This window comes from Phacochoerus africanus, chromosome 5 (genome assembly GCF_016906955.1).
Source record: "Phacochoerus africanus isolate WHEZ1 chromosome 5, ROS_Pafr_v1, whole genome shotgun sequence".
Taxonomy (NCBI): domain Eukaryota; kingdom Metazoa; phylum Chordata; class Mammalia; order Artiodactyla; family Suidae; genus Phacochoerus; species Phacochoerus africanus.
In genome coordinates this window covers 67,640,583-67,656,361 of record NC_062548.1, presented here as the reverse complement: position 1 = coordinate 67,656,361, position 15,779 = coordinate 67,640,583, and the positions used below count along the sequence as shown (strand labels likewise).

At 38.1% G+C, this 15,779-nt stretch overlaps 1 protein-coding gene across 2 annotated transcripts in view; it reads left to right on the top strand.

The window, feature by feature from the left end:
* The window catches only part of CTNNA2 (catenin alpha 2), a 281,632-nt gene that overhangs the window by 210,157 nt on the left and 55,696 nt on the right, over positions 1-15,779 (top strand). For both annotated transcript variants that reach the window (XM_047781655.1, XM_047781656.1), the window contains exons 7-8: positions 3,643-3,756; positions 11,808-11,989. In XM_047781655.1, coding sequence (XP_047637611.1) covers positions 3,643-3,756; positions 11,808-11,989 — 296 coding nt within the window. The remainder of the gene's footprint in view (positions 1-3,642; positions 3,757-11,807; positions 11,990-15,779) is intronic.

The window sequence follows — 15,779 nt, the reverse complement described above, 5'->3', positions numbered from 1 at the left end:
CTTTGCTTCTTTATGGAAGCTGTTGTAGAGAAGATTGAACATCTGATTGGCAATTGGAGGCAGGTAGATCAATGGATCCTGTCCTACAAGTGACCTGTGGCTTGACCCTAGACAAGTCACATGATATTCTTGGGCCTCTGTAATAAGAACAAATTAATCCAATAGACTCTTAGAAGGGAGGTATTTTAAATAGTAGAATCATAGAGCCAAGAGTAGACCAAAGTGGTTCTTATTTTGTTGGGTTTTTTTAGGGCCACACCTGCAGCAATTTCCAGGCTAGGGGTCCAATCAGAGCTACAGTGCTGCTCTAGGCCACACCCACAGAAATGTAGGATCTGAGCCTTGCCTGTGACTTACACCACACTTACAGTGATGCAGGATCCTTAACCCACTGAGCAAGGCCAGGGATTGAACCCGCATCCTTGAGGGTAATAATCGGGTTTGTTGCCACTGAGCCACGATGGGAACTTCCCAAAATAGTTATTTATTGTAGTAAAAAGGCCTCCCTGTAGAGAACATAAGGGCAGAACTGAGGTTTGGCTTTCACTCCCCAGCCTCCAGCCTAGTGAATTCCATTTTTTTCCCTATTCCTTTTACCTTATGACATTGTCTAAAAATAAAAGTCTGATTATCTCTGGGCCCATTTTTAGACCTTCAGTATTTTTCCATGTCTCCTTTAATTTGTGGAGGTCCTTGACCAGCCAAAAATCAGCACTCGTACTTTTAAAATGAATAATTCAAAACAATAACAGCATAGATAGGAGACACATTTACATACAATCAGGAAACTTCATGTGCACAGAACTATGTGTATGAGTGGTATGGATGGGGTTGTTGCATGCTTAAGACACAAGAGAATGTTTTAATATCCATTTGTCTAGTGGTATTTGTGATAGAAGCTCTAGAACCCTTGACTTGCTAGTTGTGGTGCCTTGGAAAATTTATTGAACACCTCTGGACCTGCTTATCCATCTCTAAAATGGGGATTAAATTTATTTCATTGAAAATTTATTTCATTGCAATCCTTTAGCCCAATGCCAGAGTAAGTAGTAAAAAATTGTGGCCATTATGATGATGTTAACGATGATTGTAGCTGTTCTTAGGTGTCTATTTTATTATTAAGCATAATCATTGTAACTATAACTTCTTATTTAGTTTACTTTTTCTTGTTTACAAAGCATTTTCATATATATTTGAGCCTAGAATCTTGTGAAGCAGCCAGGGCTTGTAGCAGCTAGTATCTCCCTTTTGTGAGAGAAAAGACAGAAAAGAAGAAGAGCTCTAAGTGATTTGTAACAGACACACAGCCTGTATATCAGTGGCAGAATTAGGTCCCAAATATTCAAGTCACTTAGGTCCACATCCAGGCTATTATTTTATTATTATTATTATTATTATTATTATTATTATTATTATTATTTACTTTTTAGGACTGCACCCATGGCATATGTAAGTTCCCAGGCTAGGGGTAGAATTGGAGCTATAGCCACCAGCCTACACCACAGCCACAGCAACATGGGACCTGAGCCATGTCTGCGACCTATACCGCAGCTCACGGCAATACCGGATCCTTAACCCACTGAGCGAGGCCAGGGATTGAACCATTTTTAAATGGTATTCTGGTTCCTGAGCCTTAGCCACTCAAATACAAGCTTGTCATTATGAGCGTCACACTGCCAGGTTGTGTTTGCCATTGACTCATCTACCGAAAGCGCAGATCCTAGAAATGTTTGGACACAGTACTATAGGCACTGTCATTTTCTCCCCCCCCCTTTTTTTTTTCTGTTGAGTGAGGTTTTCCATTTTACTTTTCTCTCTCCTTTTCAAAACGAATGATGAAAAGTGTGTGCAATCTTGTCATCTCATCTGTCAGCAGAATTTACCCACTTGCTGTAATTGTTCCTCAGCACACTCAAGAAGAGTGAGAAATGAGCAGAGATCCTTGTCTCTGTCCACAGTGAAAATGCCACCAGTCACATGAGCCAAGCTCTGCCCACTTTACCCCTCCTTTAGTTAATAAAGCATGGGAACAAAACCTCTTCCTTTTAATATTTCTATGCAAGAACTTTGAACATCTGTAGATGACTGAGTGAATATTAATAAGGTTGATGGTGAAACAGAAGGAAAACGAGGGATATGCCAACAGCTTGGAAAACTACGGGGCATGCTGTGATCCTGGCAGCAAGGACTTCGTTTTATGCCTGTCTGACCAATATCAAGATGTCATCAATAACCACACCTGATTAATTACACGGAGGTAGCCAAAGAAACCAGTGGAATTAAAATGTGCCCTTTGAATGGGGAACTGGACCATGAGTCCTGCTTGTGGGCTGGTCTGTCCTTTTAAAAGACAGAGCGCTGGGAGGTGGTGCTACTCTGTGCCAAGAGGCCGGTTGTGGATGACCATCAGCTTTCAGGCTAAAATCAGTTGACCTGAGACTCTCTCAAGAATACACTATCTTCCCTTCCTGCACCATCCTTGCCAGCTCCTGCGTTCATCCTCTCAAAATTAACAGAGCATGGTAATTTCAAGTACATGCTTCCAACTATCTGCCTTAGAAGACTTTGAACAAGGTATAACCTCTCAGGCCTCAGTTTCTTTACATGTGAAATGGAGAAAACACTGTCTATATCATAGATAGGACTGTTGAGAAAACAGTACGAGTTAGTGTATGTAAAGAACGTAAGAAAAAGTGATGAGCGTAGGCGCTTAAAGTGTGTTACCTGGTATTATTGCACAGGCTGAGAGGCTCCAAGTTGGCCCCATGACCATGAGGCTTAACAACTGACCCACTTACAACCATTCTGTAACCAGACACCCTTGCTTGTTTTCACTTTCATTAGAGCAATCAATAAAATATATGCGATAGCACTCTGTTATAAAAGAGGCTTTGTGTTAGGCGATTTTGCTAATGTAAATGTTCTGAGCATGTTTAAAGTAGGTTAGGGAAGTGCCCTTGTGGCTCAGTGGGGTTAAGCATCCAGTGTGATCACTGCAGCAGCTTTGGTTGCAGCTGTGGTGCAGGTTTGATCCCTGGCCCTGGAACTTCTGCATGCCTCAGGCACCACCAAAAATAAATAAATAAAAAAAAATTGAAAAGTAGGTTAGGCTAAGCTATGATGTTTGCTACATTAGTGTATTAAATACATTTTTTTTTTTTGCCATGCTTACAACATGCAGAAGTTCCCAGGCCAGGGAGAGAACCCACAGCCGAGCAGCTGCCAGGTCCTTAACCGCTAGGCCACCAGGGAATTCCTATTAAATGCATTTTTTTTTCTTTTTGGTCTTTTTAGGAACATACCTGCAACATATGGAAGCTCTCAGGTTAGGGGTCAAATCAGAGCTGTAGCTGCCAACCTACACCATAGTCACAGCAACTTGGGGTCCAAGCCATGTCTGCGACCTACACTACAGCTCATGGCAATACCAGATCCTTAATCCACTGAGCAAGGCCAGGGATAGAACCTGTGTCTTCATGGCTGCTAGTCTGGTTGGTTACTGCTGAGCCATGACAGGAACTCCTAAATGCATTGTTGCTTTATGATGTTTTCAACTTACAGTGGGTTTATTGGGACTTATCCCCATCTTAAGTCAAGGGAGATCTATATGCTGATTTTTTTCTCTTTTCTCTGTATTTTTAGACCCCAGAAGAACTAGAAGATGATTCAGACTTTGAGCAGGAAGATTACGATGTACGTAGCCGGACAAGTGTTCAGACAGAGGATGACCAGCTCATTGCAGGGCAGAGTGCTCGGGTGAGTGGACTGCTGGGATTTTGCTTTGGTGCACAGGGGCTGTGTTCATCAAGCTGGTTTGAAGGAATTTCTGATTTCCAAGGAACCCCAGAGATTCATGGCTCAAAAATCCATGCTCTCATCTGAGGTTGTTTCTAGCAATTCACAATTTACACAATTGAAGTAACCACTACTGGTTCTGATTCCTTCTAACTCCATTCTCTCTCTATCACTCAAAACATAACAGCCACATCACAACAAACACTCATGTATAGAGTGGATTTTGTGAGGGATGAGGGTCATGATTAGATGGTTCAATGACCAGGGGACTCAGCTTATGTTGGCAGAGACACTGTGGTTCTTCTTAAAGTCTCCAAGCTTGTTAACCATGTAAAGACCGCCACAAAAATGGAAAATTATAATACTACTTTGTTACTGGTGGGGTTATTATTGCTCCCACTTTGGCTTAGAGTCTCCGATAATTAAGACCCCATAATTTGAAATTGATTCAAGTCTATCAGAGTAGAGAGAGAGCTATTTCTCCCTCAATACCTGCCTATGAGGAGGGCAGTAGCCCCAGGTCTGTATGTCATAGAAAAAGAATATATAGAGACATACTAGAAATATACTAGCTTAAGATATGGAGCAAGAAACAACATAAACATAACCATTCTGGCTGACGTTTGAACACACCTGAACACTCTGTGACACTGTCCACCAACACAGGTGTTCCAAAGAGTATTCTATAATCTGACCAATTGCTGCTGCTCCATGTGGATAGATGCAAATAATTAAGGCAGGTGGTAGGAGATACAGTTCCTGAGAATGCAAAAGGTGAAATTCTCCTCCCTTTAAAGGCTCAGTTTTCATGGGGGCAAAAGTAACCAAACTATACTATAAAGGAGAATTAGATATTCTAATTCTCTTTGTTCAGTTTTACTAAAAAAGGATGATGAGTAGAAAGCCTGAGGCTGAGAAAGAGACAGTAATTTAGGATAGGGATTAGGAAACCCAGAAAGCTCACACTGGCTTTGGAATTGTGAATGAAAGTAGGACATAGACAATCAAAGGTTAAAATAAAGAGGACTCAGAGAAGACTAAGCATTATGTTGAGTCTAGAAAGTCTTTGTACTTAAAAATCCCATTTCTCCTCATAGACTCATCCAACAATTAAATGATCCAGAAGATATAGATAGAGGAATTGATGGGGGAAATTTGAGAATAAAAGCCAGAACACTGAAGATGCACAGGCTTTGATTTCAGACAGACTTGTTTTTGAATTATAAAGAGTAGAGTAAGGACCATGCTCTGGCACATGTTGCTTTGCTTCTCTGACCTTGAGTCCTCTCATCTACAAAATGTGAATAACAGACTTATCTGAAAAGATTCTTTTGAGGTTTTAATCACTTAATATTGGTAAAATAATGAGCATAATACCTGACATGCATTAAGGGCTCAGTAAGGATTGACTCTGAAAATTGTCATCCTTTGAAGAGAAATCTCTTCTGATCACAGGCTGGCAACAGCAGAAAAGTACACAAAAAGATATGAGTCCCCCTACTTTAAAATTACCATGTAGACTCTATTTATTCCCCGTAAGATGCTGAAAATAGGGAAGATGATTAAGCTGAGAGTCTTTTGAACCTGGGTTGGCATAATACTAAACTAATTCTTCAATCAAGCCAATTAATCTTCAAAATTAAGTAAAACTGACATTTTTATGTCATTGCAAAGGGCAAGTTTGAGTAATTCACCCAAACATTAATCGATCCAAAGTCAATTGGATTGACAGACTGCAACTTAGTATTGATACAGCCCAAGTATCCAATAGTACAACTCTTATCTTATAGTCTTTTAATCATCATCTTGTCCAAATGGCATGATTATTCCTACCTTTTACAAGGAATAATATGGCCCCAGTGTACTTCCATTTCATGTGTCTTACTTACATTAGACATCAAGTCAATTATAAAGAGTGGAAACAAAAGTCTGATAGCTCCTGTGTACATCATCTATTATTTCTTCACCCAGGAGGTGAAAAGATAGTCTTTTTTGAAAGATTTTTCAGCATGATTGATGGACATGAGCCAGGATAGTAAGAACAAAGTTTCCCTATAATCCAGCACATGCTGATTTGTCTTTGAGATCAATCATGTGGTCTGTGTGATTAACTTGTGGCAGAAGGCATTAGCTATTGAGTCAGCCTCTTTAAGCCTATAATTATACGATGACAAATCAGAGACATAGAATTATGGCTATAAGTTGGAAATAAGAGGGTGCATGGAATTTCTGAGATGACAGATGGCTGAACTTTTGACCAGAGAAGTGTGTTAACATAGTCAAAATGGTGAAGGAGGCAAAAGTTGTCTTTGACAGAGGCGGTAGCGCTTTCTAAAAGCAGGTCTTCCCCTGTTCGTTTGTGTTCTCAATTCAGAGAAATTCTTCTCTGAAAATGGTAAATTAATCTAAAAGGAGGTTAAGGTGAGAAAAAGATTTTAGTACCTGTTCCAACGTTGCTCTCAAATTCTGAAATTAGTGGTTTTTTTCCGTTATGTGCCCCTGTCTGCTGCTTGTTGACAACATTTTGTGTGTGTGTGTGTGTGAGAGAGAGAGAAAGAGAGAAAATCAATGAAAACAGTCATATCCTGATCTGATAAAATATTGAAGTGATTAGACCCTTTGATCCTAAACATGACATCTTATAAACTCTTCACAAGCTAATATAATTAAAATTGGTCAGCCACAACTCTTAAGCACTTAACCTTGGTGATAAAATTTATTATTTGGAGTCACACAAACCTGATCTTAAATATGAACTTGGCCAAGTTGTGTGTCTTTGGAGTGACTTTCTTAACCTCTTCCATGCCTCATTTCTGTGTGTATATTTATATGTACACGCATACAGCATCCTACTTCAGAATGCCATTATGAGAAATGCATGATGAAATGTATTACAAGAGTTTTTGAATAATGTTAAGTTGATGAAGAAGAAGATGATGATACTTGTAGCATAAGTTAGTCATGCACTAGAAGGCTAGCCAATAATTTAACCTGAAAGAGCTGGATAATTTAGACCATTGGGTAACCTTTTACTTGAACTAATGAGACAAGAACCTCAATTTTCCAATTCACTTCACAGCCTGAGACAGGTAAAATCACCCACTCCTTAATTACTTATGTTTATTATCCTGCTTTAAAGCCAACAGTAGAAACATTGAGTTTTAACCCTTTCAATAATCATTTATAAACATTCATGCACTTGAAGCCTTAATGTTAGACTCTTGCTCCGTGTTTAAGAAACTAGCACTTGTCAGTTTGGAGGTCTACAGACTTCAAAAGTTATTTTTCATTTTGCGAATGGAAAAAAAAAAAAGCTCTTTGAGATTTAGATTGCAGAAAAGATTTTGGGTTGAACAGTTGTTGACTTGTGTCAGTGATTTGTACTTTAAGTTAAAAATAAAGTTTACAACAATCACCAAAAAATGGTTGGATTTTCAGAGGGAATGCTGGAAGCCTGGGGCAGGTGGTGGAGAGGGTAAGAAACTGTGAATTCAAGTCTCTGATGCCACCAACTTGGGGCCCCAGATCAACAATCTGGACAGCTGTGTTTGGCTACACAGAAAGCAGCAGAAAAATCTCAGACTGCCCCAAGTGATCACATCACACAAACAGAAAAGCTGATTTATTCTCTTTCCCTTTGGCCATGAAAATCATTTTTATCATGTTTCCTTAGTTTGAGGGAATGAAAAATTTCATGTTACGTATTTTGTATTCAACTTGATATGAATGTAGCCAGCCTCTATTTTTTTTTCCTAGCTAGAACAGCTTTAATGTGTTAACATTTCAAACTGCTGAGTTACATTGATAAGACCTAATTAAAACTCGTGTGTTGAATTTTAATTTGATTAACTTGCAAATTTCACAGTTTGTGATCTACTGTTTATAGATAACCTTTTTTTAAATTCCATTTTCGGGAAAGGTCAATTATGAATTTTTAAAAGCCAAGACCATTTTAAGAATATTTAGGAAACGACTTCAGCTCATCGATAGCTACAAAAGCAGAAGCGAATGTAAGGACTCTTACACCCACATCACACACCATTGAGTGAGTGATGCAGGTTGAGCATCCCTAGAGTCAAAATAACATCTTCCTTTGCAAATCTGCTTTGAAGGGGCCAGTTTTTCTTCAGAATTGTGCCCTTAGAAAAAACATTTATCTATTCTGGTAACTACTCTTGAACTAATATCAATGCAGTGAGTGGAAAAATGTTTAAGTAGTCAATCAAAAGATATTTGCTTAGCTTCTACACTGTGATGGATGCTGAGGCCTCTGCCCTCAGGAGGCTCAGAAAGAAGTTGGATGTAGGACATTAATAGAAATTAGAGAATTAGAGCAAGGCAGTTAATATTCAAGTGTCAAATTTAAATTGTACAATCGAAACCCAAGTAAAACAGTTGACAGACACATGTATGCCCCTTAATGCACAAATTAACCCTTTATGAATAATAACAGACTTATTTCTTTCTAAGTGGAGATTGTGTGTAGAGTCTGGAGGTCTGCCAGGTAAATTTATAGATTCTTTTACAGAGAGGACCCTAATGGAGGTTTTAAATGATGCTGGTTAGGACTTGTGAGGTCTAAGGAAAACATGATTATCCACTTTGTATGAGGAGGACAAATGAATCTAAGTTAGCATTAGAACATCAGACAGGGATGTTTTAGGAAACTTCTGCAAACCCAAACCTATCTCAAATGCTTGGAATTGCCACCTTGGCATTAGTGTGATATTGCACATGTGTGTTTATAACAGACTCTTGTATATTAGCCATCTTTCTTAGTATACTTTTTTTAAAAAAAGTATAGTTTTTAAAAGCACTTTAAATATTTTTAAAATTATAGTATTTTAAATACTACAACGATTGCATTTGCACCAAATTGGCCTTTTAAATGTAGCTTTTAATTTTTGTATACACACATACACATGTACACACACATATAAATATGCATATATGTGTAAATGCTAGTTGTATAAAGCCACAAACATATCTGTGTGGAATTTAGTAGATATGGCTGTCTCTTAGTAAGAGTAGCAGGCAGCTGTTCACCCAAGAACATCTTTGTGCAAATCAGAACAAGACATCCCTTACCCTGGGCAGATTCTCAGCCTGGTGAAGGGAGCCTGCAATTTCAGCAACCTCTGACTGACCTGGCTGGGCCCACTGTGCAGTGTCTAACCTGCAGGGTCATGCATGGTGATCCAGTTGTGCACAATGGTTAACTATGATGTTTGCTCACCTGGGTTTGAATCCTATTCTTATAGCTTGTAAGTTGTGTAATACTGGGAATTTAATTAACTTCTCTGGGTCTTGTTATCATCATTAATAAAACTGGGGTGATAACAGTATTAATCTTGTAGAATAATTGAGTAGATTACATTTTTTGACATACATAATAAGCCTTTTAATAGAGTCCCGGTATGTGTTCAAGGAGTCATAGCACTCTTCTATTCATAGATAGTCTCATAATCTCTGAGCCCATCTCTTCTCTTTGGTGGCAACAAGCAATAAGCTAGAGGGGTAGATGGAAATGAAAACTAATATAGAAATAATGATAATACAGTGTTAACAATAATCCCACATGGGCTTACTTTCATTCTTTTTTCTCAGACAAACATAACACATTTATTACTTCATTTGCTGTCCACCATAACATTTTAAGGTAATTCTTATTTTACAAAAAGTTAAGGATATGATCCAGCAGCAATGAAGTCTTAACCCAAGTCAGTAACAAAGCCTGGTTGAGTCCTGTTTTTCTGAGCTTATATCCATTGATATTTCTGTTAGATATCCGCTACCTTTCCTTTGAACAGTTCAATCATATTGGAAGGAGCTTTACACCATAAAAAGCAGTTTTTTTGTGTGTGTTATTTTACTTGTCCTTTGCAGAAGCTGTAGATACACCAACTCATGCTCTCTTAGTCTCTCTTCTGGAGAATATGTTTATCCCAGAACCAGAGGGAAACCAGTGCTGACGCCCTTATCCATGTGCTCCTTTCTAGGAAGCAGGTTGCAAATGGATCTGTGAGGATGCACTGAGGTGACGTCAAACATTTCACTCAGCACTACACAAATAGCGTCTAACAAATACAGTTGATTCTCTTTAGTCACAGCCCTTATGTTCTATAAAGTCACCAGGAACACTTAATTAGCAACTACTGAATCATCGCTCCTAGGGGAAATACAGGGTTAAGTTCCTGAGAGCTGCTAGTCTTAATGGTTCCTTCAATCGCTCAATATGTAATCTTGTTCAGTGAGTGTTTCTGTTTAGATACCTTACTTGATAGTCTTGGTTCTTGAACATTAAACTCAAACTTGAGATCATTAAAACTCATGCCTGAATGAAGCTCATCTGATACATGGTTTCTTCATTAGGCACATTGTAGCCTTCTGTGCTTAGAGACACAGAAAAACCATCAACAAAACAGTGTAATAATGTAGAGAATGTGGTTCTAAATACACTGCAGATAGGACACTTGTTTATAGTATGAGTACTGAAACAAGAGGGCAGAGAAACCCTTGTTCAGCCTCATCTGGGAATACGGATATTGGATGACTTAAATTTTTAGCAGCTTTGTGTATATCTGTGAATGATTGAAAGCACTACAAATATTGATTTGGGGGTTTCAGGTAAATTTTAGAGAACAGGCAAATTTTCAAATAAAAAATTCATTAATAGTGAGAATCAGCTGGAGTTCTTCCTCTTCTAATTCCCTTAACCTGGCAACTATTGCAGATCAACCTGGTATCACTTATATCTGGAATCTAATATAAGGCACAAATGAACCTTTCCACAGAAAAGAAAATCATGGACTTGGAGAATAGACTTGTGGTTGCCAAGGGGGAGGGGGAGAGAAGTGGGTGGTTGGGAGCTTGGGATTAATAGATACAAACTATTGCCTTTGGAATGGATTAGCAATGAGATCCTGCTGTGTAGCACTGGGCACTATGTTTAGTCATGTATGATGGAGCATGATAATGTGTGAAAATAGAATGTGTACATGTATGTGTAACTGGGTGACCATGTTGTACAGTAGAAAAAAAATGTATTGGGGAAATAACTATTAAAAAAATTTAAAAATTAAAAAAAAAAAAGAAAAGGAGAGTAAAGCCCTCCAAAGCCCTCCCAAAATCCTGGGGAAGTTTGCTTCCTACTTTTCTACTACTGCTGAAATTCACTTTTCCAGAACTGCTTTAGGTAATACATTCATCCTTTTAAAGCCAAATTTTATTCATGTTGAATTATATATACTAAGAGGTAAATAGCAGGAGCATTTATAAGTTCAAAGAATAAATAAATCAAGGTATTTTTTGTGCATTAAAAAAAGAAAGAAAATAAATCTGAGCTTCTTAATCCTATATATTTGTCCCATCCCACCTTCCTTGCCCACATTCCTATCTACAAAGAGCCATGGTTGTCCTAGTGTTTCCATAGAGGAGGCCTGGGAATAGGTACACCATTCCTGAAGTGCCCTAGGTAGGGGATTTCTGTTTGGCATCTAACCATGGATGGCTTCATTAACACTCATAGAGAGTCTCCCCACCCCACCTGGGATGCTCAGATATTAAAATTCTTTTCCTTCCCAGCAACAGAAGGCCTTTTTTCTTTTTTCTCTTTCTCTGAACAGATTTCAGTGTTGAAAGAGGTGCATTCTTTCATCTGGTAAAAATTTCCCAGGACCAAATATAAAAATTGTCAGGAATAGACTCTTTTGAGCAAACATATGTCATCAAAGGACAGAGAAGTTCTGTTACTATCTATGTGCCTGTACCTATGGATCTCTATTATTTTTGTTTGTTTGTTTGTAGGAAAGGAGGCAGGGAATTTGGGGCCCTTACCAGTCTGTGCTTCTGCCTTCCTGGGGCTGGGAAAAAAAAAATGTACTTTCCGGAAGGATGGGGCAGCCTGTGAACCTTGTCAGGATCTAGCTTTGCCCTTAACCAGAGGCAGAGTCAGCCTCCTGCCTGTGCTCCCTTTGTCACCATTAGTCACACGTTTTCTGTAACCCACACAGGCCATCATGGCACAACTACCACAGGAGGAGAAGGCAAAAATAGCTGAGCAGGTGGAGATATTCCACCAAGAGAAAAGCAAGCTGGATGCTGAAGTGGCCAAATGGGATGACAGCGGCAATGACATCATTGTGCTGGCCAAGCAGATGTGTATGATCATGATGGAAATGACGGACTTCACAAGGTGAGGCCTGGGGACAGGAAGATGGTGATTTTCTCATTAAAAATAACAGAAGGATAACACTGTGTATTAGCATGTGAAAAGCCTGCTGAAAAATTAAAATACTACATCAAAGCAAGGCAGTGGTATTATAAAATTTACATGTGTGAGTCAAAATGATCTGGACCTGGTTCTTAGTAGGTAGGTCTTTTTGGTCAAAAAGAAGAGATTTGTAGTTGTAATTATTATTGTTTTAAGTATCTACCCTAAGCCAGTCATAAAATCAAACCTCTGGGGCTTGGGTGACTCTTTTTTGGTCTATGCATTTTGCAGTGTGTTTAAATATTATTCTGAATATAAGGTATGTGATTTTCTAATACACATATATATATATGATTTGCTTACTTGTGGGGAGGGGCATGTATACATGTAATATGTGCAAGTGCTGTTAATTTTGACTCCTACTTTACCCTTACATACAAAGAATCAGGTTCAAAAATCTAATTCTATAATTTTGACAGGGACGTCAAACCTTGTGTTTTAGTCCCTTTCACTCTGAGCAATACTTTTAATAAATCAAGAGGCCAGTCGGAATTTTATCAGGAGCCTTTTTTTTCCCCAGGGGTCATTGCTGTTTCTGCCACTGCATTTTTAGTCTTCTTTAAAGGGAGGTGACATTCCTGCCCTTCCTACCACATAAAGGGCAAACCAAGGGAGGCCAAAGCTCGACCAAAAGATTCCTGGATTTTTAGTCCAAATATTAGGTGATTTTGGACCAGTCTCATTTATTCATTTGTAAGGTGGGAAAATAATACTTTTCCTATGTACTTCACAGGAGAGTTTGGAAATCCAAAGAGGTAATACAATTGTGAATTATTCTGCTATAGTAATGAAAGCTATCATTTTACTATAGATTTTTTTTTCCTTCTGGGAAACACAGACACACATGATCAAAGGTGTTTTAATGATTCAACATGGGATTTGTTATTTAAAGCTGTGTAAGATATGTGGCAAGTATTAAGACACTACCTTTTGCGTGACTTTTTTTTTTTTTTAAATGATTGTGGAATGCTTTCAGTAAGAAAGGGCTACAACTGATTGTAGGTTATAATAAAAGATGGCACATCTCTGCCTCAGCCCCTTTACCTTTTGCCTCTGGCCAACATGTACTAATGACATTCCTTGGCCCTTTCTCAAAATATTTTAAAATTGTTTTTGACTTCAATGGAACGACTTCAATGGAATGACTTTAATGTTATGAGGGTGACCTTCGAGAATTCAAATGTCATCGTATTCATGAGTTCAAATTTGTACCTTTGGCTAGTCTTTGTCGGCTTCACCGATTTATTTCACATGAGAAAATAAAAGTAGGAAAACACCGTCTGAGCCATTATTTAAGTCTGAAATTTCCTACAAATCAGACCATCATGGCAGCCACAGTCATTGCTTTTCAAGGCCGTTATGACTTAATTTGCTTGCTTTCAGCATTGTATTAGTACTTTATCTGATGGATATTATACAATCCATTAATAACATCACTTGAACAAATAATCTCATTAATTAAAAGTGAATGGTGAATCTAGTCATGCTGCTAGTTGAGATCAGGATAACATTTTATAATGCTCTAGATTGTATGTAACTGTGTCATGGAAGAGAGATATATTTGAGGGAGTCTTGTTAGATGATGTTAAATAAGACAGACTTTCTATTAGTCAAAGTACAGTTTCAAAAGAGAAAAGAAGGCCACTTCAATTCCCGAGGGACTTCGTATAATCACTTTATGCTGATTTGAATAATGAAATGTCTAGAATGCTACTGGTTATCATTTTTTCCCCACTGCCTGATAAGTACTTCTGTGCCCCTTTGTGAGGGCAAAAGGCGGAGTACAGTTATTAATAACCAGAGGAGAAGACGGTGTGAATTCTAAATGGAACACAGGAAGCTGGGGTTTTGCTGTCGCCCTAATGACAGAGCCTCTTTCTTTGCAAAAGGTATCTAATTTGAGCCTTTCTTCATGCCACTCATCTAAGTTCACTGCACTTGACCCCATGCATTATTATTATTGTCCTTGCATTTTCCACGTTAGGGAGGAATAATTTTAGCTCTATGTATCTAATGACTCTTACACACTACTTTCTCTTATTTAAAGAAAAGGGTAGAGCTAAGTAGGCATTGAAGCTTGACTACTCTCCTCAAATCATATGCTTAAAGGGCATTTGGGTACAAAAAAAAAAAAGCTTGCATTTATCCTGTTTATTCTTATCAGTAGCTAATTCATTAATTTGACTCAGTAATCTCAATAATATCTACTCCATTATCATTAAAATTGGAAAAGTTCTGCCTCATTATTTGTGTAATAAGTTCTTCATGGAGGTTAAAACTGATTATGCCTCATGTCTTTTTCCTGTTCAGTTCTTGACTTCCACCTCATGGGCAATGGCAGAAATGCCATCCTACATAGGGTGAATCCATACTTCTTATATCACTTTCAGAAAGAAATTATATCACAATTGCAAAAGGTGTGCAGATGTCAGCAGCTCAGGAGAGAAACTCTTTTAACTGTATAGCCAGAGACAAAGAAGCTATCTTTTGAGATCAACTTTAAGTTCTGATCTTGAAAGGAATTGGGTCCAGGCTTAAAAAAAAAAAGAAAAAGAAAAAGAAAAAAGCTTTCAGGGCATAATCAACTATAAAATACTGACAAGACTAAAAAAAAATTGTGTAACCACTCCACTATTCACAGATTTCATTACTGCCTTAGTTCATATACTCAAGACTTGAGCCCAACTGACAACTTGCCTAGTCATTCAGTTCCAATTCTTGACCCTTGTCAATCTATGCCCTGCCACCTCTGGCCATTAAAGGGCTGCCCTCCAGCTTCCTTTGGACCAAAACTTTCAGGATTCCTCTTTTTGTAGAGTGATATAAAAATCTTGTGTTTGTTCTCCAAGGCCTACCCTTATTGATCCTTAGAGTCCCTCTCAATTTTATGTGTATTTGTACTTCAACTTTGAGGCCATCATATAAATTTATATCCTTGAATAGTTCAACTCATGGTCCTGGAGTCTCACCTGACTTTTCTTTGATCCTCAGATTAATACACCTTTTCCACTGTGCTATCTTTATACTGCTTAAGCTGATCAATGAAAGTGGTATTTCTTAAGGATGTTTTATGGTCCTCTGGTTCTGAAAAGGGGCTTCTATGATTCTGTACATTTACAGATAGACTCCTTACTACATCTCATTACTGGAGAGTCACATCATATTGATCAGTTAGAGGTCCTGAGAAAACTATAGCAAATAAATGTTATTAATTTGAATTAACTCAGATTTTAAGAATTCAGGGTACTAAGTATATTAACTCAGATTGCACCTACACATTGATTTTTCACGTTAATACCTATTACCATTTTATGAAGTAAATATGAATTAGTTGTTAAGTTATAAATAGCAGTGATACAGTGATAGCTCTCCATGACTCCCTCTCGCTCTTTTTTTTTTTTTTTTTTTGAAGTGAACACTTCCTGGGAAAGCGTCCAAATATTGACCCCCCTGTATAAGAATCACCTATTTACCAAAAGACAGAAAGTTACATGAATCTATATAGTAGGGCCAATTCTTGGGTTTGATGTTTTTCCAAGAAAACTAAAATCACGTTCCAAATGGAATAAGAAGATGCCTTCTGTCTCTAAGTCGTAAGGTTCCTCGAAGCACCATTCAAGATGCCTAAAATAGAGAATTTGATCTCAGTTATGGAAACATAAATGTTATAAGCCATTATTTTGAGATGAGGAGCTACAGTCAATGGGGCCAG